The following is a 25535-nucleotide window of genomic DNA, read 5'->3' as shown; positions in this document are numbered from 1 at the left end:
GCTTTATGTATATTTTGCTTATGCGTGTATAAATAGGTCGAAATTAAGGGGTCATTGAATTCAAAAATATAATTTCAATAAACATGATCTGATTTAAAAAATAAGGTGTTTCACTCGAAGTAAAACCCAGAAATGTTACGACATTTGTGTTCAGGACAATGATATCTCACAGGAGTGAATAGCGACACCCACCTTGGTTCTTGGTGGAGTTTGAAGGAAGTGGCCACCGATGACCTCCAAGCAGTTCTGAACCCACAAGGACGGTCCAACTGCTTAATAGTTTTGACATGAGTTATCACTAAACACTGGACTTCTTAATATGAGTACAGTTCTACACAACCTATGAGCCGACATAAAAGTTAAACACTGTAACACACTGCAGGTTACTGGGTTCGCTCGCCTCATTTTATATGGATCCAGTAAATGTTTTATTTGTTTACAACTCTGGATATTTCAGATCGTAAAATCCTTATCTTCAAAGCCCAAAATAGCTTCCTGTAGAGCCAGTTTTATTATGATTTCTTCCTAAATCACAATTGGTTGAAGTCAAATAATTGCACTCAGCCTCCATTGTCTCCTACATGGCAAATAGGACCCCATTATATAAAGCACATCATGTAATATAGTTATAGGTCTAAATCGTTCATGACCCTGCCAGCTACACATCATATATGACTATGAAAGCCGGCAGTGCATGAGCAAACACAAGTGCACAACCTGAAGCCACGGACGACACAGTTTGACAGCCAAACTAGCTGCCGCTGGGATTCCACACTGCAATAACTCCATGTATTCTAAAACCCCACCCAATAGAAGCACAATTTTGAGGTTGAAAGGCAAGATTTAAAAACCAATCATGTGACCATTGACTGCCTCAGGTGGATGGGGTTTCAGATCAAGTATTCTTCTAGAACAATACATTCCATTGTAGATGTTTAAAGGGCCTCTCTGGTGAAAACACATTTGTCCATCCCTTACCCCTCATCTGATTGCCCGTCACATTCTGGAGGTCTCTTCTGTGTATTCCAGCCATTTCATTGCAGCGCAGCCTCCTGTCTGATGTTTAGCAAGCACCATCTTGATGGCAAGAGATTTTGGTTTCACTTTCACATCAATCCCATGATGCATGAGCATAGAATTAGCTAGAGGCTATACCATTTCTGCCTGCTGGGGAGACAGTTTAATTAAATCATTACTTTCTATATTCACATAAATAAGCTACAGCCCATAATTATCCTGTTAGGGGGATGAGCTGTGATCTCCATTATTATAACTGTGTGACAGGAGCTGTGCGATCATCAGCAGTCACATGACCATCTGAGGAAAAAGAAGCCAGGCGTTTTTTATACAGAAAGAAATAACTAAGCAACGTAACACCAGTATATATGTATATATATGTATATATATATATATATATATTATATATATGAAGGATAGCTACATAGTGGGAGAAAAAAAATCACCCGAGTGGCACTTTAATTAACTTTGGCCCTACAAATAGTTTTTTGCAATACCCTGTCTTTGTACCTTAATACATGACCACATAAAATTGCTGAACATGCATTTGTATTCCTCGCTTATCTTACATTTCAATGATGTTTGCTATTTATCCAGTTAGAAGAAAATTCACACCATCTGCTTTCAAATTATAAAGCGTTTGAACACAAAAACTTCCACAGAAACTACTTTCTGCAGTACTGTGAACACACTGAACGGGTCGGTCCACTGTTTACTAGTGATGACTAGAGATGAGCGAACGTGTTCTTCCGAGCTTGATATTCGTGCGAATATTAGGGTGTTCGGGGTGTTCGTTATTCGTAACGAACACCATGCGGTGTTCTGGTTACTTTCACTTCCTTCCCTGAGACGTTAGCGCGCTTTTCTGGCCAATTGAAAGACAGGGAAGGCATTACAACTTCCCCCTGCAACGTTCAAGCCCTATACCACCCCCCTGCTGTGAGTGGCTGGGGAGATCAGGTGTCACCCGAACATAAAAGTCGGCCCCTCCCGCGGTTCGCCTCAGATGCCGTGTGAGTTAGATGAGGGACAGTGCTGTTTGTACCGGAGCTGCTGTAGGGAAAGAATTGGTAGTTAGTGTAGGCTTCAAGACCCCCCAAAGGTCCTTATTAGGGCCACTGATAGCTGTGTGTTGGATGCTGTTAGCAGTGGCAATTTTTTTTTTCTCAAAATCGCCTCTGCAGACCGTTGCACCCGGCATTAGGGACAGAAGTGCTGCATAGGCAGGGAGAGTGTTAGGAGTGAGTGTAGCCTTCAAGAACCTCAACGGTCCTTTCTAGGGCCATATTTATCCGTGTGCAGTACTGTGCTGGCTGCTGTTAGCTGTGCTGCATTTTTTTTTGCTTCTCAAAATCGCTTCTGCAGAGCATTGCACCCTCCATTGATACTGCAGGGAAAAAATTGTATAGGCAGGGCCACAACACAGTTATTATTCATTGAATATACGCAGTGCTGCCTTTTGCTTGTAAAACAAGTGAAAATAATTCTATTTGTCCAGCCTCTGTCCGTCCTAAGGGCTGTGGACACGTGTCGGCTGCGTGTGCAACCTGTAAAAATCAGACGCACCCAGCTACGTTTTACTCCTGGCTTCGCCATTTGCTTTCCTTAATTGGGAAAAAAAATACCTGCTCTGCCACAGTTAATAACTCTGCTACCCTCACGTTCTGTGACACATTAGCAGGAAAACAGCACAGTTATTAAACTTCTCAAGTTCATAGAATATACGCAGTGCTGCCTTTTGGTGCCAAAAAACGGAAAATAATTCTATTTGTCCGGCCTCTGTCCGTCCTAAGGGCGGTGGACACGTGTCGGCTGCGTCTGCAACCTGTAAAAATCATACGCACCCAGCTACGTTTTACTCCTGGCTTCGCCATTTGCTTTCCTTAATTGGGAAAAAAAATACCTGCTCTGCCACAGTTAATAACTCTGCTACCCTCACGTTCTGTGACACATTAGCAGGGACACAGCACAGTTATTAATCTTCTCATGTTCATAGAATATACGCAGTGCTGCCTTTTGGTGCCAAAAAACGGAAAATAATTCTATTTGTCCGGCCTCTGTCCGTCCTAAGGGCGGTGGACACGTGTCGGCTGCGTCTGCAACCTGTAAAAATCATACGCACCCAGCTACGTTTTACTCCTGGCTTCGCCATTTGCTTTCCTTAATTGGGAAAAAAATACCTGCTCTGCCACAGTTAATAACTCTGCTACCCTCACGTTCTGTGACACATTAGCAGGGACACAGCACAGTTATTAAACTTCTCATGTTCATAGAATATACGCAGTGCTGCCTTTTGGTGCCAAAAAACGGAAAATAATTCTATTTGTCCTGCCTCTGTCCGTCCTAACGCCGGTGGACACGTGTCGGCTGCGTGTGCAACCTGTAAAAATCAGACGCACCCAGCTACGTTTTACTCCTGGCTTCGCCATTTGCTTTCCTTAATTGGGAAAAAAAATACCTGCTCTGCCACAGTTAATAACTCTGCTACCCTCACGTTCTGTGACACATTAGCAGGAAAACAGCACAGTTATTAAACTTAGATTATTCATTCACTAGAGGCAGTGGGGCCTTTTGTTTTCAAAAAAGGGAAAAAATTATATTTGGCCTGCAGTCTTGCGCCAATTTATTTCCTGCCTGTGAAATCAAATCACTGGTAATACAGCATGCTGAGGGGTAGGGGTAGGCCTAGAGGACGTGGACGCGGCCGAGGACGCGGAGGGCCAAGTCAGGGTGTGGGCACAGGCCAAGCTCCTGATCCAGGTGTGTCGCAGCCGACTGCTGCGCGATTAGGAGAGAGGCACGTTTCTGGCGTCCCCACATTCATCGCCCAATTAATGGGTCCACGCGGGAGACGGTTATTAGAAAATGAGCAGTGTGAGCAGGTCCTGTCCTGGATGGCAGAAAGTGCTTCGAGCAACCTATCGTCTACCCGCAGTTCTGCGCCGTCCACTGCTGCCAATCCGAATCCTCTGTCTGCTGCTCCTCCTTCCTCCCAGCCTCCTCACTCCACTACAATAACACCTGCTCAGGAGCGGGAACACTCCCAGGAACTGTTCTCGGGCCCCTGCTAAGATTGGGCAGCAGCGGTTCCTCTCCCACCAGAGGAGTTTATCATCACTGATGCCCAACCATTCGAAAGTTCCCGGGGTCCGGGGGAAGAGGCTGGGGACTTCCGCCAACTGTCTCAACAACTTTCTGTGGGTGAGGAGGACGATGACGATCAGACACAGTTGTCTTGCAGTGAGGTAGTAGTAAGGGCAGTAAGTCCGAGGGAGCAGCGCACAGAGGATTCAGAGGAAGAGCAGCAGGACGATGAGGTGACTGACCCCACCTGGTGTGCAACGCTTACTCAGGAGGACAGGTCTTCAGAGGGGGAGTCAAGGGCATCAGCAGGGCAGGTTGCAAGAGGCAGTGCGGTGGCCAGGGGTAGAGGCAGGGCCAGACCGAATAATCCACCAAGTGTTTCCCAAAGGGCCCCCTCGCGCCATGCCACCCTGCAGAGGCCAAGGTGCTCTAAGGTCTGGCAGTTTTTCACAGAGACGCCTGACGACCGACGAACAGTGGTGTGCAACCTTTGTCGCGCAAAGCTCAGCCGGGGAGTCAACACCAACAGCCTCACCACCACCACCATGCGCAGACATATGATGGCCAAGCACCCCGCAAGGTGGGACGAAGGCCGTTCAGCGCCTCCGGTTTGCACCCCTGCCTCTCCCCCTGTGCCCCAACCTGCCACTGAGATGCAACCCCCCTCTCAGGACACAGGCACTACCGTCTCCTGGCCTGCACCCACACCCTCACCTCCGCTGTCTTCGGCCCCATCCAGCAGTGTAGCTCAGCGCACCGTCCAGCCGTCGCTTGCGCAACTGTTGGAGCGCAAGCGCAAGTACGCCGCCACGCACCCGCACGCTCAAACGTTAACCGTCCGCATAGCAAAATTCATCAGCCTTGAGATGCTGCCGTATAGGGTTGTGGAAACGGAGTCCTTCAAAAGTATCATGGAGGCGGCGGCCCCGCGCTACTCAGTTCCCAGTCGCCACTACTTTTCCCGATGTGCCGTCCCAGCCCTGCACGACCACGTCTCCCGCAACATTGTACGCGCCCTCACCAACGCGGTTACTGCCACGGTCCACTTAACTACGGACACGTGGACAATCACAGGCGGGCAGGGCCACTACATCTCCCTGACGGCACATTGGGTGAATTTAGTGGAGGCTGGGACAGAGTCAGAGCCCGGGACCGCTCACGTCCTACCCACCCCCAGAATTGCGGGCCCCAGCTCTGTGGTGGTATCTGCGGAGGTGTATGCTTCCTCCACTAAAGCACCCTCCTCCTCCTCCTCCTCCTCCTCCTCCTCTGTCTCGCAATCAAGATGTGTTAGCAGCAGCATGTCGCCAGCAGTCGGTGTCGCGCGGTGTGGCAGCACAGCGGTGGGCAAGCGTCAGCAGGCCGTGCTGAAACTACTCAGCTTAGGCGATAAGAGGCACACGGCCCACGAACTGCTGCAGGGTCTGACACAGCAGACCGACCGCTGGCTTGCGCCGCTGAGCCTCCAACCGGGCATGGTCGTGTGTGACAACGGCCGTAACCTGGTGGCGGCTCTGCAGCTCGGCAGCCTCACGCACGTGCCATGCCTGGCCCACGTCTTTAATTTGGTGGTTCAGCGCTTTCTGAAAAGCTACCCACGCTTGTCAGACCTGCTCGTAAAGGCGCGCCGGCTCTGCGCACATTTTCGCAAGTCCCACACGGACGCTGCCACCCTGCGCACCCTGCAACATCACTTTAAGCTGCCAGTGCACCGACTGCTGTGCGACGTGCCCACACGGTGGAACTCTACGCTCCACATGTTGGCCAGGCTCTATGAACAACGTAGAGCTATAGTCGAATACCAACTCCAACATGGGCGGCGCAGTGGGAGTCAGCCTCCTCAATTCCTTTCAGAAGAGTGGGCCTGGTTGGCAGACATCTGCCATGTCCTTGGTAATTTTGAGGAGTCTACCCAGGTGGTGAGCGGCGATGCTACAATCATTAGCGTCACCATTCCTCTGCTATGCATCTTGAGAAATTCCCTGCAAACCATAAAGGCAGCTGCTTTGCGCTCGGAAACGGGGGCGGGGGAAGACAGTCTGCCGCTGGATAGTCAGGGCACCCTCCTGTCTATTTCTCAGCGCGTACAGGAGGAGGAGGAGGAGCATGAGGAGGATGAGGAGGAGGGGGAAGAGACAGCTTGGGCCGCTGCTGACGGTACACCGGCTGATTGCCTGTCATCCTTTCAGCGTGTATGGCCTGAGGAGGAGGAGGAGGATCCTGAAAGTGATCTTCCTAGTGAAGACAGCCATGTGTTGCGTACAGGTACCCTGGCACACATGGCTGACTTCATGTTAGGATGCCTTTCTCGTGACCCTCGCGTTGCACGCATTCTGGCCACGACGGATTACTGGGTGTACACACTGCTCGATCCACGGTATAAGGAGAACCTGCCCACTCTGATTCCCAAAGAGGAAAGGGGTTCGAGAGTGTTGCTATACCACAGGACCCTTGCGGACAAGCTGATGGTAAAATTCCCAGCCGACAGCGCTAGTGGCAGAAGGCGCAGTACCGAGGGCAAGGTAGCAGGGGATGTGCGTAGATCGAGCAGCATGTACATCCCAGGCAGTGCAACAGTCTTTAAGGGCCTGGCCAGCTTTATGGCTCCCCACCAAGACTGTGTCACCGCTCCCCAGTCACGGCTGAGTCGGCGGGAGCACTGTAAAAGGATGGTGAGGGAGTACGTAGCGGATCGCACGACCATCCTTGGTCACGCCTCTGCCCCCTACAACTACTGGGTGTCGAAGCTGGACACGTGGCCTGAACTAGCGCTGTATGCCCTGGAGGTGCTTGCTTGTCCTGCGGCTAGCGTGTTGTCGGAGAGGGTGTTTAGTGCGGCTGGGGGAATCATCACAGATAAGCGTAGCCGCTTGTCAACCGACAGTGCCGACAGGCTAACACTCATCAAGATGAACAAAGGCTGGATTTCCCCAGACTTCTGTTCTCCACCAGCGGACAGCAGCGATACGTAAGCAATACGTAGGCTGCACCCGCGGATGGAAGCATCGTTCTCTCTCACCATCCAAAACGGGGACATTTCTGCTTCATCAATCTGTGTCTAATATTCCTCCTCCTCCTCCTGCTCCTCCTCCTGAAACCTCACGTAATCACGCTGAATGGGCAATTTTTCTTAGGGCCACAAGGCTCACTCAAATAATTTTTCTGAACAATTTTTATAAGTTTCAATGCGCTTAAAAGCGTTGGAACTTTAACTTGAACCAATTTTTCGTTACACTGGGCTGCCTCCAGGCCTAGTTACCACTTAAGCCACATTAACCAAAGCGATTAATGGGTTTCACCTGCCCTCTTGGCTGGCCATGGCCAATTTTTGGGATGTACATTAGTACTGTTGATACAGCAATTTTTGTGAGCCCTCGCCTACAGTGTAATCAAATTAATTTTTAGCCCACCTGCATTCCAGCTGACGTTACCTCAGCTGTGTTGGGCAATGCAATGGGATATTTTTGTGTACCGCCGGTGGGTTCCAGGGAGCCACCCATGCTGTAGGTGCACACAGAGTTTTTAATACATCTGTACACTTCTAAAGAACCCCAGTCTGACTGGGGCATGCAGTGTGGGCCGAAGCCCACCTGCATTACGCACGACATTACTACCTCAGCCGTGTTGGGCAATGCAATGTGATATTTTTGTGTACCGCCGGTGGGTTCCAGGGAGCCACCCATGCTGTAGGTGCACACGGAGTTTTTAATACATCTGTACACTTCTAAAGAACCCCAGTCTGACTGGGGCATGCAGTGTGGGCCGAAGCCCACCTGCATTACGCACGACATTACTACCTCAGCTGTGTTGGGCAATGCAATGGGATATTTCTATGTACCGCCGGTGGCTTCCTGGCACCCACCCAGGCAGTGGGTCCACAGGGAGTTTAACCTACATGTGTCCACTTCTAAAGAACCCCAGTCTGACTGGGGCATGCAGTGTGGGCCGAAGCCCACCTGCATTACGCACGACATTACTACCTCAGCTGTGTTGGGCAATGCAATGGGATATTTTTGTGTACCGCCGGTGGGTTCCAGGGAGCCACCCATGCTGTAGGTGCACACAGAGTTTTTAATACATCTGTACACTTCTAAAGAACCCCAGTCTGACTGGGGCATGCAGTGTGGGCCGAAGCCCACCTGTATTACGCACGACATTACTAGCTCAGCTGTGTTGGGCAATGCAATGGGATATTTCTATGTACCGCCGGTGGCTTCCTGGCACCCACCCATGCTGTCGGTCCACAGGGACTTCACAATAGGGAGTTGTACCTGCCTGTGTCTATGAATTAAAAAGCCCGGTCTAACTGGGGCATGCAGACACCTTGACAGAATGAATAGTGTGTGGCACATAGGTTCCCCATTGCTATGCCTACGTGTGCAGCTCCTGATGGCGGTGGCACAGGATTCTATTTCTCATTGCTTCTGTACAGCATTGTGGGCTATCGCCCCGCCCCTTTTAAAGAGGGTCGCTGCCTAGCCGTGCCAACCCTCTGCAGTGTGTGCCTGCGGTTTCTCCTCATGGCAGACGCACTTCTAAATAGACATGAGTGTGGCGTGGCATGAGGGCAGCTGAAGGCTGCGCAGGGACTCTTTGGTGTGCGCTGTGGGGGGGAGGGGGGGGGGCGGTTGGTCAGCATGTAACCCAGGAGAAGTGGCAGTGGAGTGTCATCCAGGCAGTGATTGTGCTTTGTTGTAGCTAGTGTGGTGCTTAGCAAAGGTATGCCATGCTAATGAGGGCTTTTCAGAAGTAAAAGTTGTTGGGAGGGGGGGGGGGCCCACTCTTGCCGGTATTGTGGCTTAATAGTGGGACCTGTGAACTTGAGATGCAGCCCAACATGTAGCCCCTCGCCTGCCCTATCTGTTTCTGTGTCATTCCCATCACTTTCTTGAATTGCCCAGATTTTCACACATGAAAACTTTAGCGAGCATCGGCGAAATACAAAAATGCTCTGGTCGCCCATTGACTTCAATGGGGTTCGTTGTTCGAAACGAACCCTCGAGCATCGCGGGAAGTTCGTTCCGAATAACGAACACCCGAACATTTTGGTGTTCGCTCATCTCTAGTGATGACCTATCCTCAGGACGCCTGATTTTGTAGGGACACCATGTATAATAGCAGCCTTAACTCTTGAGAAATTGTAGTTTTAATAGGGCTTGGGGGGGGAGGTCTAATACAACTTCATGATTTAATAAAATTGTGCAAATATCGACAATCATCTCTTCCCTATTTAACAATGTGATATTTAAATGTACAGTTAGTTATTGTAAACACAGAACACATCTGATATAATCCTGGAACTTGTATGTGACAATGCAATGATTTGACACTCAGATGTATTGTATGTAATCCCCTATAAATACATCCACAGGAGCAGTGGGGGAGACAGCACTACACGTGGCAGTCCAGCATGAAAACCTGGAAGCTACTGAAATACTACTGGAAGAAGCCCCTCAGCTAATTAATGAGCCAATGACTTCTAACCTCTATTACGGTAGATTTTGCACCAATTTTCTTTTATGGTGGTTTTTAAATTTCATTGTTTAGATTTCACTACACAAAGGTTATTATACAACTACACAGCTCAAGCGACCAAAGGATTATCTTCCTTCCCCTCATACAAGAATATCACCTCTCTTGTAATCAACAATGGATCTGACATTAATGCTATCAACAGATCTTTAAACTGTTCTGCCTCCTATGTACAAGAATATAACTACTATAATACTGCCCCCTATGTAAAAGAATATAAATACTATAATACTGCCCACTAAGTACAAGAATATAAATACTATAATACTGCCCACTAAGTACAAGAATATAACTACTATAATACTACCCCTATGTACAAGTATATAACTACTATAATACTGCCACCTGTGTACAAGAATATAACTACTATAATACTGCCCCCTGTGTACAAGAATATAACTACTATAATACTGCTCCTATGTACAAGAATATAACTACTATAATACTGCTCCCTATGTACAAAAAATATAACTACTATAATACTGCTCCCTATGTACAAGAATATAACTACTATAATACTGCCCCCTATGTACAAGAATATAACTACTATAATACTGCCACCTATGTACAAGAATATAACTAATATAATACTGCCTCCTATGTACAAGAATATAACTACTATAATACTGCCCCCTATATACAAGAATATATTTACTATAATACTGCCTCCTATGTACAAGAATATAACTACTATAATACTGCCCCCTATGTAAAAGAATATAAATACTATAATACTGCCCACTAAGTACAAGAATATAAATACTATAATACTGCCCACTAAGTACAAGAATATAACTACTATAATACTACCCCTATGTACAAGTATATAACTACTATAATACTGCCACCTGTGTACAAGAATATAACTACTATAATACTGCCCCCTGTGTACAAGAATATAACTACTATAATACTGCTCCTATGTACAAGAATATAACTACTATAATACTGCTCCCTATGTACAAAAAATATAACTACTATAATACTGCTCCCTATGTACAAGAATATAACTACTATAATACTGACCCCTATGTACAAGAATATAACTACTATAATACTGCCGCCTATGTACAAGAATATAACTACTATAATACTGCCCCCTATATACAAGAATATATTTACTATAATACTGCCTCCTATGTACAAGAATATAACTACTATAATACTGCCCCCTATGTACAAGAATATAACCATTATAATACTGCTCCCTATGTACAAGAATATAACTACTATAATACTGCCCCCTATGTACAAGAATATAACTACTATAATACTGCTCCCTATGTACAAGAATATAACTACTATAATACTGCCCTCTATGTACAAGAATATAACTAGTATAATACTGCTCCCTATATACAAGAATATAACCATTATAATACTGCCTCCTATGTACAAGAATATAACTACTATAATACTGCCCCCTATGTACAAGAATATAACCATTATAATACTGCTCCCTATGTACAAGAATATAACTACTATAATACTGCCCCCTATGTACAAGAATATAACTACTATAATTCTGCTCCCTATGTACAAGAATATAACTACTATAATACTGCCCTCTATGTACAAGAATATAACTACTATAATACTGCTCCCTATGTACAAGAATATAACTACTATAATACTGCTCCCTATATACAAGAATATAATTACTATAATACTGCCTCCTATGTACAAGAATATAACTACTATAATACTGCTCCTATGTACAAGAATATAACTACTATAATACTGCCCCCTATATACAAGAATATAACTACTATAATACTGCCCCCTATGTACAAGAATAAAACTACTATATTATTGCTCGTATGTACAAGAATATAACTACTATAATACTGCCCCTATGTACAAGAATATAACTACTATAATACTGCCCCCTATGTACAAGAATATAACCACTATAATACTGCCCCCTATGTACAAGAATATAACTACTATAATACTGTCCCACTGTACAGGAATATAACTACTATAATACTGCCCCCTATGTACAAGAATATAACTACTATAATACTGCCCCCTATGTACAAGAATATAACTACTATAATACTGCCCCCTATGTACAACAATATAACTACTATAATACTGCTCTTATGTACAAGAATATAACTACTATAATACTGCCCCCCTATATACAAGAATATAACTGCTATATTACTGCCTCCTATGTAGAAGAATATAAAGCTAGAATTGGTAATTATCTCCTGACTAATATCTACAGTATGTTTCTTTCAGGGCAGACGGCATTACATATAGCTGCTGTCAATCAAAACATAAACCTGGTTGTTGCATTGATAAACAGAGGAGCCGATGTCTGCTCACCTCGAGCTATAGGAACTTTCTTTGCAGCTAATGCTAAAAATCTCTTTTACTTTGGTGAGTAGAGCATTCCTGCAGCTGAGTGACTCTCTGATGATTCTCCTTATTATTATCATAGAATGGTAGAGTTGGAAGGGACATCCAGGGTTATCGGGTCCAACACCCTGCTCCGTGCAGGATTCACTAAATTATCCCAAACAGATGTTTGTTTGAAGACTTCCATTGAAGAAGAACTGACCACCTCACCACTTATTCCACTCATTGATCACCCTCACTGTCAAAAAGTTTTTCTAATATTCAATTTGTATCTTCTCCCTTTCAGTTTCATCCCATTGCTTCTAGTCTTTGCTTGTGCAATTGAGAATAGGGCTGATCCCTCCGCACTGTGACAGCCCTTCAGATATTTGTAGACTGCTATTAAGCCTCCTCTTAGCCTTCTTTTTTTGCAAGCTAAACATTCCCAGATCCTTTAACTGTTCCTCATAGGACATGATTTGTAGACCGCTCACCATCTTGGTAACTCTTCTCTGAACTTGTTTCAATTTGATCTAGACTCTATGCTTCTTTTAATACATCCCAGAAATGTGTTTGCCTTTTTGGCTGCTGCATCACATTGTTGACTCATGTTCAGTTTGTGATCTATTAGTATACCCAAGTTTTTTCACAAGTGCTGCCGCTTAGCTTAATTCCTGACATTCTGTATGTGCACTTTTCATTTTTCGTGCCCAGATGTAAGACTTTGCATTTCTTCCTGTTAAAGACCATTCTGTTAGTCACCACCCACTTTAAAAGATTTTCTATATCTGTTTGAATACTCTCTCTTCCCTAGTGTTAGCTATCCCTGCTAGCTTTGTGTCGTTGGCAAATTTGATCAGTTTCCCCTCCTCCAGATCATTTATAAAAATGTTGAACAACACTGGGCCCAGGACGGAGCCTTGTGGTCCCCACTTGACACATTCTTCTACTTGGATGTGCAGTCATTTATGACCACTCTTTGAGTACGATCGCTCAGCCAGCTGCAAATCCACCTATCCGTTGCCTTGTCATTCCCATATTTGGTCATTTTTTCAGTAAGTATAGTATGAGATACTTCGTCAAATGCTTTACTAAAGTCAAGAAATACTACATCTACCACATTTTCCTGATCAACCCAATTGATGTTTCTGTCATAGATGGAAATTAGATCTGTCTGATATGATTTGTTTGTTACAAACCCATGTTGGCTCTGGTTAATTACTCTATTCTCATCCAAGTACTTGCATACATGCTCTTTAATAATTTGTACAAAGATCTTTCCTGATATAGAAGTCAGCCTCACAGGCCTGTGGTTTCCTGGATCCACCTTCTTCCCTTTTTTGAATATAGGGACAACATTTGCCATTTTCCAATCTTCTAGGACTTCTCCTGTTCTGCAGGAATTTTCAAATATTATGGCAAGTGGTCCAGCAATTACCTCCGCTGCTTCCCATGTATCCTAGGATGTAATTCATCTGGACCTTGAGATTTGAATTCATTTAAGTTAGCTAAGTGTTCCCTCACCATCTCTCGGCTTATAGATAGCCTGCATTCTTTTATTCCCCCAATAGCACAGGGAAGATCAGTTGATGTTCCATCTACTTTCTGAGAGAAAACAGATACAAAATAGGAATTTAAAAGTTCGGCCTTCTCAACACCATTCTTAACCAATTCACCATTTTCATCTTGTAAGCATCCTATAGCATCTTTGACTTTCCTTTTGCTTTTGACATACCCCTAAAATCCTTATTTATTGCTTTTGGCCTTTCTTGCAAGCTTCAATTTATTATAAGCTTTAGCTTTTCTAATATGTGCCCTACAGTTTCTGCAGACCACATTATATTCTTCTTTGAATATTCCTTCCTCTTTCCATTTGATAAACATATTTTTGTTCCTCTTTAACATGTGTGCAAGTTCTGTGCTCATCCACCCTGGTCTCTTTAAATGCTTCCCATTCTTCCTTATTTTGGGGGGTTTAATGATTTTGCTTTGAGAATCTCATTTCACAATATTTTCCAACCTTCTTGGACATTTCTGTCCTTAAGAACATCCCGCCATTGTTACGCCTGTCAGCTCATAGTTAATTGTGCCAGCACACCTTGCTCTGTCCAGACGAGCCAGGGTTAACAGTTCCCGTGCTTTCTAGTCAGGTTAATTACCCTGCTATGTGTCTGAGAAGTGTGCTGGTGATTGACAGGTCTATCTAGCTATCGGCTCCTCCCGCCTTCCTATAAGATCCAGCTCATGCTGCCTGGGGGTGGCCGATTATTGTGCAGTTTTTAGTGACCTCAGAGTAGACCAGCTGCTCTGACCTGCCTAGTGTCGGTCCTGTACTTTGTATTATGTTTTTCAGTTTGCTAGCCAGTCTGCTGAGTAGTCCAGCTGCTCTGACCTGCTGGTATTCTGTCCCTGGTACCTTGTGCTTTTCCCTCAGTGTGCTAGCCAGTCTGCTTTGTTTTTATCCTGCTTCAGTCAGCTTGTCTGCTAGCCCTCGGTGTTATCAGCCAGGGTTTTCCAGTCTGTCTGGTTTGTATCCTGCTTCTGTCAGCTTGTCCACTAGCCCTTGCTGTTATCAGCCAGGATTTCCAGTCTGCCTTGTTTGGTATCTTGCTTCATGCAGCTTGTCTGTTTGACCTTGCTATTGTCTGCTTTACTCTCTGTTATCAGCCAGGCTTTACCATCTGCCTCTGTCCTGTTTGTACTGTTCATGTTGGTTCTTGTCATCTGCCTTTCCTGTCTGTCCTAGTGGGTGTAGTTTCTTGCATAGGTACGGCGGTCCCTGCCTGTCCCCTCTAGGAAGCGTAGTGTCAGAGCTGGCGGCCTGGACATGTCCACCATCAGGGCTATCTCAAGGAAGGGACAGTGGCGTGGGTGAAGATCAGGGAGCCCCACACCATGCATACCTAGGCACCCCACTAGTACCATAACAGCCATTGGATCCAACCTTGAGGTCTGAGTCTTCTCAGGTCTTCTACCCTTGTTATCCAAAATTCAAGATTAGCATGATCACTACCTCCTAAGCTCCCAGCCACCCTTACTTCCTCAACCATTTCCTCCCTATTGGTAAGAATTAGGTCCAAGATAGCAGATCTCCTTGTTTTCTCTTCTATATTTTCGAAGATAAAGTTGTCAGCAAGACCTGATAAGAATTTGCTGGACACATTACTTTTGCCTGAGATAGTTATAATTTCCCATGATCACTATGTCGTGCTTTTTTGAGAGCTTGGCCATCTGATGTCGAAAGAGTTCATCCATATCTTCTGCTTGTCCAGGTGGCTTATAGTAAATGCCTACAATGGTGTCCTTAATGTTTTTCTCTCCTTGTATTATTACCCAAACAGTTTCTACAGAACTACCATGCTCTGAAGCTTAAATCTCTGTGGTGATGAATGTTTTCCTAATTATACAACCCAACACCTCCTCCTCTTTTTTTAGGTCTGCTTCTTATAAAAAGATTCTATCTTTCAAGTCTTGTATTCCAATCTTGTGTATCATTTCACAAGGTTTCCATGATGCCTATGACCTCATATTTCTCTTCCTGTGTCAGGAGCTCCAATTCCCCTTGTTTGTTTCACATGCTCTGGGCATTTGTGTAGAAACATTTTAGTTTGTGATCGGTGTCTCTTGCTCCTCTATGTTCGTTCTGAATTTTTTGTCTTTGTTCTTCCTTTCCATTTTTAATTGCAAGGTTCTCCATTGTATGCATTAGCTGTATATTCTTACCTGGGCTTTCACTTCTCTTCCAGTGTTGTTCTAGTCTAAAGCTCTCCAGATGAGTGTAGCAAGGCACCTGCCAAATATATTCTTACCTGTTTTTGTAAGGTGCAACCGGGTATAACAAGTAGTCCATCATATAGATAATTCACTCCATGGTCTAAAAATCCAAATCTTTACTGACAGCACCATTTATGTAGCCAGTTGTTCACCTCTAGAATCCTGTATCACCTCCTTATTCCATGGCCCTCCACTGGGAAGATGGATGAGAAGACCACCAGTGCTTCTAGTTCCTTCACTTTCTTTTTGAGTTCTTCAAAGTCCCTGCAGATAGTTGAAAGGTCCTTTTTTGTAGTGTAATTTTTACCTACATGTCTTAGTAGGAATGGGTGATGTTCTGTAGGACTGAAGAGTCTTGATACCTTATCAGACCCATCTTTGATTTTTGCACCTGGAAGACAGCACACCTCTCATGAGGTTGTCAGGTCTGCATTATCTTAGTTTCATACTATTTTGGATCAACAAAACAAGAAGTTTTGAGCAGCTGACATGGAGCAGCAACATGCATGCTCAACTACTGCTCCTTTCATGCGGGGGTGGGGAGGCTTTGAGACTCCTGTTCTCGGGATTGGTGGGGGTCCCAGCCATCAGACCCCCCCCCCCCCCCAATCATAAAGTTATCCATTATTACGTGGATAGGGAATAACTTTGTAACCTGACACAGCACCTTTAACACAAGGATTAAAAATTTGCTCCTGTATGTTCTAGGCGAGCACATACTGACCTTTGCAGCATGTGTAGGGGACATTGAGATTGTGAAGATACTTCTAGATCATGGAGCTGATCTCCAGGCCAAGGACTCTTGGGGTAAGTATGTTTTGGTTTCTGGAACTCTGACTATAAGTAGAATGTTGGTCATTATTAATATCTAATAAGTTGGTTGAAACAGTCAGTGACTCTAGTCCCTCTCCAGAATGTCCTCTCTTTTATCACAGTCCGCAGTCTTCTAAATTAGGCATTCTAGTTGGCTCTATTCATATTGCTGTGGGTCACCACACTTAAAATAGCTGATCTTCCCAACTCTATCATAAACTCTGCCATGTTTTTTTTTTTTTTTCATTGCAGAGAGGTAATAAATTGTGGTTAGACGCTTCAGAAATCCAGCATGCCCAATACCCCTGACATCCATCATAAGGTCTGAATTAAGAGAGCGCCATACACATTAGATCATCAGCCGATCCTGCCGGAATCACGTTTGGTTGACTTTCATCTAATGTGTATACATTTCTTAAATTTCCAGCTTAAATTTCTTATTTAAAGTGAGACTGTGCATTGGTAGTCCAAGGCATTACATGCTGCTCTGATTGGCCAGTGATACTCACATGACCAACACTAGCCAATCAAAGCAGCATGTAATGTCTTAGACTACCAATGTACTAGTAATGCACAGTGTGCATCAGTCAGAGAAGCAGTGTGCCATCTTGGTTTGTCTTGACCAGAGGATTGTTCTAACATCTCCACTTTGGCTAGCAGATACCTTAGAGGTTTGGTATAGCATGTGTGGGGCTCTTATAGAAGATGGTACATTTCAGAAGCTCCTGCCAAACTCTCACAGGTGGCAGGTACCATATAATGAATGAGGATTTTAACAACTTAAAGGGTCACTCCATCTAAAATACATTTTTCCACCCTTGCCCCCTGCACTCGATTGCCTGTCACACTCTTGCAGTCTCCTTTGTGTATTGAAGTCACCTCTATGTAGTTCAGCTCAATATCTGATACTTATCAAGCATCATCTTAATGATAAGAGTTTTTACTTTCAGTTTCATATCAATTCCATGATGCATCAGCACAGCATTAGCTAGAGGATATACCATTTGTGCCTGCTGGGGAGATAGTTTAATTATCATTTCCTTATATATTCACGTAAATAAGCTGCTAACCATAAATATACAGTCAGGAGAATGAGCTATGATCTTCTCTATTATTCCTGTGTGACAGGAGCAGTGAGATCATCATCAGCAACTGTAATAGGAGTGACTGTGACCCCCTCTTGGCAGTTTATATGGTACACTCCATGTAATAGCATCACACAGACTGAGAAACTGACTACTTTCAGACCCCAAGTAGATCTGAGGTGGTCAGAATTGACATCACATGACCATCTGAGGAAAAAGAGGCCAGGAGTTTCAGACAAAAAGGAATATCTAACCAAAGTAGCACTAGCTGACTTATATAATAGCTACAAAATGAATGAAAAAAATCACTGAAGGGGCCCTAAAAAGACCAGCAATTTCTCAAATTTCCCTTTACATTGTTTCATCCTCGCTTTTCAAGAGTTATAACTTTTTAAATTTTCCTGTCGACTTAGGCCTTAGTCAGACGGGCGTTTTTTGCCGCGATTTGCGGATCGCATGACGGATGCGCATCCGCAAATCGCGTGACCGGTGCGCGCAAGTCGCCCGCAAATCGCCCGAAAATCTGCTCCTAGCCGCGTTTCATTAGAAACGGGCCGGAGCTGTCCAGCGCATTGCATTCAATGGAGACGGCAATACAGCCGTCTCCATTGAAAGCAATGCGCTGCGGGCGAGCCCGGGATGAATTGTCGGTAAGGGCTTAAATATATAAGCCCTTACCTGCAATCCATCCTAAAATGTGTTAAAATAAAAAAAAAAATTGCATTCTCACCTTCTGCCTGCAGCTCCGGGCAGCCGTCCTGCAGTGGGTGTGAAGGGGGTGTGAGTCAGACCTGCCCCCTGATTGGCTCAGCGCTGAGCCAATCAGAGGCATGCCTCACTCACACCCATTCATGAATTCATGAATGGATGTGAGTCAGACCTGCCCCTGATTGGCTCAGCGCTGAGAGGCAGCAGTCACTCACCCATTCATGAATTCATGAATGGGTGTGTGAGTGAAACCGGCCTCTGATTGGTCAGGCTGTGACCAATCAGAGCAGATCATTCAGCAGGCGGGGATTTTAAAGCCCCGCCGGCTGAATAGTGCCGAGAAGCAGTTCAGGAGAACTGACAGCGGCCGCGGCTGGACTCCGGCTGCAGCGGAAAGGTGAGTATACAATTTTTTTTTATTTTAACACATTTTAGCATGAATTGCAGGGAAGGGTTTATATATTTAACCCCTTCCCGACAATTAACCCCGCGCACGCCGGCAGCCCATTGCTTTCAATGGAGCGGCTGTATTGCCGCTCCATTGAATTCAATGGGCAAACATCGTTCTTCTCTACCACAGCTGTTACAGCTGTGGCAGAGAAGAATGATTTGTCTTCTATATGTTCTCAATGGGGTCGGCGCTGCTGCCGCCGGCCCCATTGAGCGCATATACAGAAGCGAACAGGAATCGCAGATCGCAGATAGGTGCGATCTGCGATTTTTTGTTCTATAATTTTTCGGACGAGCGCATAAAAAGCGCTCATGTGTCCGATACCATTGCGAAGCAATGGTTTTTAAAAATCGCCGGACGCATGCGCATGCGCAAATCGCGGCAAAAAACGCCCGTCTGACTAAGGCCTTAGCCATATGAGGGCTCTTTTTTGCAGGATGTAAGCTATTTTAAATAGTATTATTTAATGCACTATATAATGTATTGAAAAACTTTTACAAATTTTTAAGGGTGATGCAATAGAACAATAACTATAATTGTGCCATTGTTTTTTGTGGTTTATCTTTATGGTGTTCACAGTGCAGCAAAAATTATACATCAACTTTATTCTGTGAATCAAGGTTGGCAAGACCAAATTTATACCGTTTTCTTATTTTTTTTTTACTTAAAAAAATAAAATAACATTTTCTTTTGAAAAATTGCTTGCCATCGCCATATTTTGAGACCCCTAATTTTTGTTTTTCAGTTGAAGGGTTTATATATCGTCTCATTTTTTGCAGGATTACCTGTACTTTTTACTAGTTGTAAAACCTGTAGTTGGTAGTATTTTGGGGTAAATGCAATTTTTGATCACTTTTTATTCAATTTTTTTAGACTGGGTGCCACAAAAAACACAATTCTGGCAACATTTACCATGTAGAAGTCGTGATAAAGTTAAATATATAGTTTAAGATATAGTAATGATTTTGTTTAATACTTTGGACTTTTAGAAATGCGGTGATCCAAATTAGGTTTATTTTTTCTTTTTTTTTTATATGAAAAATGGGAAGAAATGTTTTAACTTCTAATACAAATGTTTATTATTTTAATTTTTTTTATTAAACTTCTTAAAACTTTTTTTTAGTCTTCATTTCGAAATGGAATTTGAAATTACTTGATATCTTCTACAATATACTGCAATACTTCTATATAGCAATATATTGTGCATTTCAGTGTTTGTCTATTAAGCCCTGCCACAGGGCTTAATAGACTTCAATATATACCAGCCCTGGGAGCCTTCACTAGGCTTGGTGCTGCCATGTGATATCATTGGTACCCTGCAATTGTATGGGGGGGGGGGAGCAATGGGGAACCTGAGGTCTATCTCTCTCCAGCTAGCTGCTTAGATGTGCTGTCAACTTTGACAAGAACATATAAGTAGTTACTAATTAACAACCACAAATCAGATTAGCTCAGATCATGACTGCTATAGGCGAGTGTCAGTTGCCATAAACAGCTGGCGCCTGCTGGAAATGGAGTGGGCTCGCGGTGGTCATTGTGAAGTTCAGAAGAATCACTAAAATCCCAATAATAATATGCTTTTATGCATCGTAAATGAGCACATTGCAGTGATCTGGACTGGCACTACAGAATAAAAGTACTTTACCTGCAAGTTAAGAGCAAGTGTTCTAACTGCGAGTTCATTTAACAAAGGGTAGTTATGCTGGACTTCATTTATTAAGAAGAGGGAGTCAGGATAGGAACTAAAGAGTTAAGGATGTTTAGGCACAGTCGTAAATCAATTAGTTAGCAGAGCTGTGACAGGCTCCCTGAGAGGAAAAAATGAGAGGGCTTCTTTCAGCTTATTTCCTATGGTGCAGTTGTTTATGATAAAACAGTGTTAGAAGATGGAAGGGAAGAGCAGTGGGCAGTATGAAGTGAGACAGTGAAGCGCTCACTCGGAGGGGAGAGAGAGGAGCTGAGATGGACACAAGAGAGGAAGTGAATAGTCATGTGAAGACCCAGCTTCTTCCTTCTCCTCTGTCCTGCTGTAATTAGAAACACGTTATATAAACTTTCAAGAAATCCTGTGTGCAGGTGCTCATAAATTACCGTAATGATGAGAGAGGCTGTTTGTTTTTCCAAATCTGATGTCCATTCAAGCCAGTGCTGCTTTCTACCGGACGCCAACTTCAGACATGAAGTAGGGAATCTTCATAGAAGTTTGTGAGTACTAAAGAAAACTTGAGCACAGTGTTTCAGGAATGGCAAAACTGTTGGTGAGGTTTATAAGGGGTATTTCTTGGCAGTTCTCTTTTTATAGCTCTTCCGTAGCTCAAATGTTGCCTCCTCAAAGGTTGTTTATCTGTGTGTAAAGTGTTAAACAGTATATATGCAAGCTGTATATGCAATTTCTGGAGCTTGATCTTAATACAGACAACCACGGGTCTGAAAGTAAATGGTATGCCTGTCATTTACCTATACACGTGTGTTAGCCTTATTTCGCTACCAAGCGCTAATAATCCTGGTGCTGGTGTAACGATCACCAAGCTGTTAGTCGCCCAGATCCTGTTATATACCTTCAATGGTGCGCAAGATTACAAAGAGTGTGCTGCACTCATTGCCACCGTGACACAGCTCCTCAGTCGCATCTTAGTAACCGCTCAGAGAGTGTAGGTCTCTTCCCACTTGTCGCCCGTTGCAACATCATGTTTTTAGTTTTAACCTCCAATATGTTCCTCTGTCCTAACTGTTAGGTGCATTAGTTTGCTTCTGGTTATTATGGTGTTTCAGTAGTCTTTATGCTCCTTCTAGGTAACACTGTTCTACACATCCTTGTCCTTCAACCCAACAGAAGTCTTTCTTGTCAGATATTTGATTTCCTCATATCACAGGATTGTGGAGAAACTCTAACTGACATTCCAAACGCACAGGGACTTTCACCACTGAAATTGGCCGCCATTGAAGGAAATGTGGTTGTGAGTTTGTGTTTTTTTTTTCTTTTTCTCATCATATGTGTTCCATCTTATCTGAGAAAGCTTTCTCACACAATTGATTTCCTGTGCATCAACACACTACAGATGTTCCAGCATTTACTTCAGAAGAAGAGGAAAATACAGTGGACATTTGGTACTGTCAACAACACGATGTATGACATGTCTGAATTTGATTCTTATAGAGGTCAGCAGTCAATGCTTGAGTTAATTGCATCATCTAACAAAAGCCAGGTAAGAAATAGAAAGTATACTAGTTATAGCAACTAACATTCATTGCTACCAAAAAGCACACACCTTGTTTAGTATTCTCTATACTGACCTTGTACAATGGAAGTGTAGTCTATATTATATATTACAACATAATGTTGTAATAGTATATAACTGTTGTAATACTGTTCCCCTATGTGCAAAAATATAACTACTATAACACTGCTCCTATGTAAAAGAACACAGCTACCATAATGCTACCCAGATGTACAAGAATATAACTACTAAAATACTGCCCCCTATGTACAAGTCTAGATGATGCGAGGTAAATATCCCCCTCTACTCTTCCTTAGTCAGACCTCATCTGCAATACTGGGTCCAGTTCTAGGCACCCCACTTTAAAAAAGACATAGACAAACTGGAGCAAGTTCAAAGAAGAGTTACCAAGATGGTGGGCGGTCTGCAAATCCTGTCCTATGAGGAACGGTTAAAGGATCTGGGAATGTTTAGCTTGCAAAAAAGAAGGCTGAGAGGAGACTTAATAGTTGTCTACAAATATCTGAAGGGCTGTCACAGTGCAGAGGGATCAGCCCTATACTCATCTGCACAAGGAAAGACTAGAAGCAATGGGATGAAACTGAAAGGGAGGAGACACAGATTAGATATTAGACAGTGAGGGTGATCAACGAGTGGAACAGGTTACCATGGGAAGCGGTGAGTTCTCCTTCACCGGAAGTGTTCAAACAACGTCTGGACAAATATCTGCCTGGGATGCTTTAGTGATCCTGCACTGAGCAGGGGGTTGAACCAGATGACCCTGAAGGTCCCTTCCAACTCTAACATTCTATGATTCTAAGAATATAACTAGTATAATACTGCCCCCTATGTACAACAATATAACTAGTATAACACTGCACTCTAGGTACAAGAATATAACTACTATAATACTGCCCCTATGTACAAGACTATAACTAGTATAATACTGCCCTCTAGGTACAATAATATAACTAGTATAATACTGCCCCCTATGTACAAGAATATAAGTACTATAATACAGTCCTCCAATGTACAAGAATATAACTACTATAATACTGCCCCCTATGTACAAGAATATAACTACTATAATCCTGACTTCTATGTACAAGTATATAACTGCTATAATACTGCTCCTATATAAAAGAATATATCTACTATATTACCCCCTATGTACCAGAATATAACTTCTATAATACTGTCTGCTATGTAAAATAATAATAATCTCTATTTGTATAGTGCCAACTTATTCCGCAGCCCCCTATGTACAAGAATATAACTACTATAATACAATCCTCCTATGTACAAGAATATAACTACTATAATATTGCCTCCTATGTACAAGAATATAACTACTATAATACTGCCCCCTATGTACAAGAATATAACTACTATAATACTGCCTCCTATGCACAAGAATATAACAATTATAATACTGACTTCTATTTACAAGAATATTGATAGTATGATACTGCTCCTATGTAGAAGAATATAACTACTATAATAAATACCTCCTATGTATAAGAATATAACTACTATAATACTGCCCTCTATGTACAAGAATATAACTACTATAATACTGCCCCCTATGTACAATATATCACTAGTATAATACTGCTCCTTATGTACAAGAATATAACTACTATAATACTGCCCCCTATGTACAAGAATATAACTACTATAATACTGCCCCCTATGTACAAGAATATAACTACTATAATACTGCTTCCTATGTACAAGAATATAACTACTATAATATTGCCTCCTATGTACAAGAATATAACTACTATAATACTGCCTCCTATGCACAAGAATATAACAATTATAATACTGACTTCTATTTACAAGAATATTGATAGTATGATACTGCTCCTATGTAGAAGAATATAACTACTATAATAAATACCTCCTATGTATAAGAATATAACTACTATAATACTGCCCTCTATGTACAAGAATATAACTACTATAATACTGCCCCCTATGTACAAGAATATAACTACTATAATACTGCCCCCTATGTACAAGAATATAACTACTATAATACTGCTTCCTATGTACAAGAATATAACTACTATAATACTGCCTCCTATGTACAAGAATATAACTACTATAATACTGCCCCTATGTACAAGAATATAACTACTATAATACAATCCTCCTATGTACAAGAATATAACTACTATAATATTGCCTCCTATGCACAAGAATATAACAATTATAATACTGACTTCTATTTACAAGAATATTGATAGTATGATACTGCTCCTATGTAGAAGAATATAACTACTATAATAAATACCTCCTATGTATAAGAATATAACTACTATAATACTGCCCTCTATGTACAAGAATATAACTACTATAATACTGCCCCCTATGTACAATATATCATTAGTATAATACTGCTCCTTATGTACAAGAATATAACTACTATAATACTGCCTCCTATGTACAAGAATATAACTACTATAATACTGCCCCCTATGTACAAGAATATAACTACTATAATACTGCCCCCTATGTACAAGAATATAACTACTATAATACTGCTTCCTATGTACAAGAATATAACTACTATAATACTGCCCCTATGTACAAGAATATAACTACTATAATACTGCCCCCTATGTACAAGAATATAACTACTATAATACTGCCCCCTATGTACAAGAATATAATCACTATAATACTGCCCCCTATGTACAAGAATATAACTACTATAATACTGTCCCCTATGTACCAGAATATAACTACTATAATACTGCTCCTTATGTGCAAGAATATAACTACTATAATACTGCTCCTTATGTGCAAGAATATAACTACTATAATACTGCTCCTTATGTACAGGAATATAACTACTATAACACTGACCCCTATGTACAAGAATATAACTACTATAATACTGCCCCCTATGTACAAGAATATAACTACTATAATACTGCTCCTATGTACAAGAATATAACTACTATAATAGTGCCCCTATGTACATGAATATAACTACTACAATACTGCTGCTATGTACAAGAATATAACTACTATAATACTGCCCCCTATGTACAAGAATATAACTACCATAATACTGCCCCCTATGTACAAGAATATAACTACTATAATACTGCCCCCTATGTACAAGAATATAACTACTATAATACTGCCCCCTATGTACAAGAATATAACTACTATAATACTGCTGCTATGTACAAGAATATAACTACTATAATACTGCCCCCTATGTACAAGAATATAACTACTATAATACTGCTCCTATGTACAAGAATATAACTACTCTAATACAGCCCCCTATGTACAAGAATATAACTACTATAATACTTCCCTCCTATGTACAAGAATATAACTACTATAATACTGCCCCCTATGTACAGGAATATAACTACTCTAATACTGCCCCCTATGTACAAGAATATAACTACTATAATACTGCCCCCTATGTACAAGAATATAACTACTATAATACTGCCCCCTATGTACAAGAATATAACTACT

General features: G+C 42.6%; 1 protein-coding gene across 1 annotated transcript in view; it reads left to right on the top strand.

Annotated features, from left to right (window-relative positions):
- The window catches only part of LOC136626351 (transient receptor potential cation channel subfamily V member 6-like), an 89588-nt gene that overhangs the window by 22211 nt on the left and 41842 nt on the right, over positions 1-25535 (top strand). Inside the window, exons 3-7 of the mRNA XM_066601336.1 lie at positions 9473-9595; positions 11881-12021; positions 16462-16560; positions 21604-21767; positions 21870-22016. Of these exons, the coding sequence (XP_066457433.1) occupies positions 9473-9595; positions 11881-12021; positions 16462-16560; positions 21604-21767; positions 21870-22016 (674 nt within the window). The remainder of the gene's footprint in view (positions 1-9472; positions 9596-11880; positions 12022-16461; positions 16561-21603; positions 21768-21869; positions 22017-25535) is intronic.

Source organism: Eleutherodactylus coqui, chromosome 4, assembly GCF_035609145.1.
Source record: "Eleutherodactylus coqui strain aEleCoq1 chromosome 4, aEleCoq1.hap1, whole genome shotgun sequence".
In the NCBI taxonomy this organism is placed as follows: Eukaryota; Metazoa; Chordata; class Amphibia; order Anura; family Eleutherodactylidae; genus Eleutherodactylus; species Eleutherodactylus coqui.
This window is presented reverse-complemented; position numbering and strand designations above follow the sequence as displayed.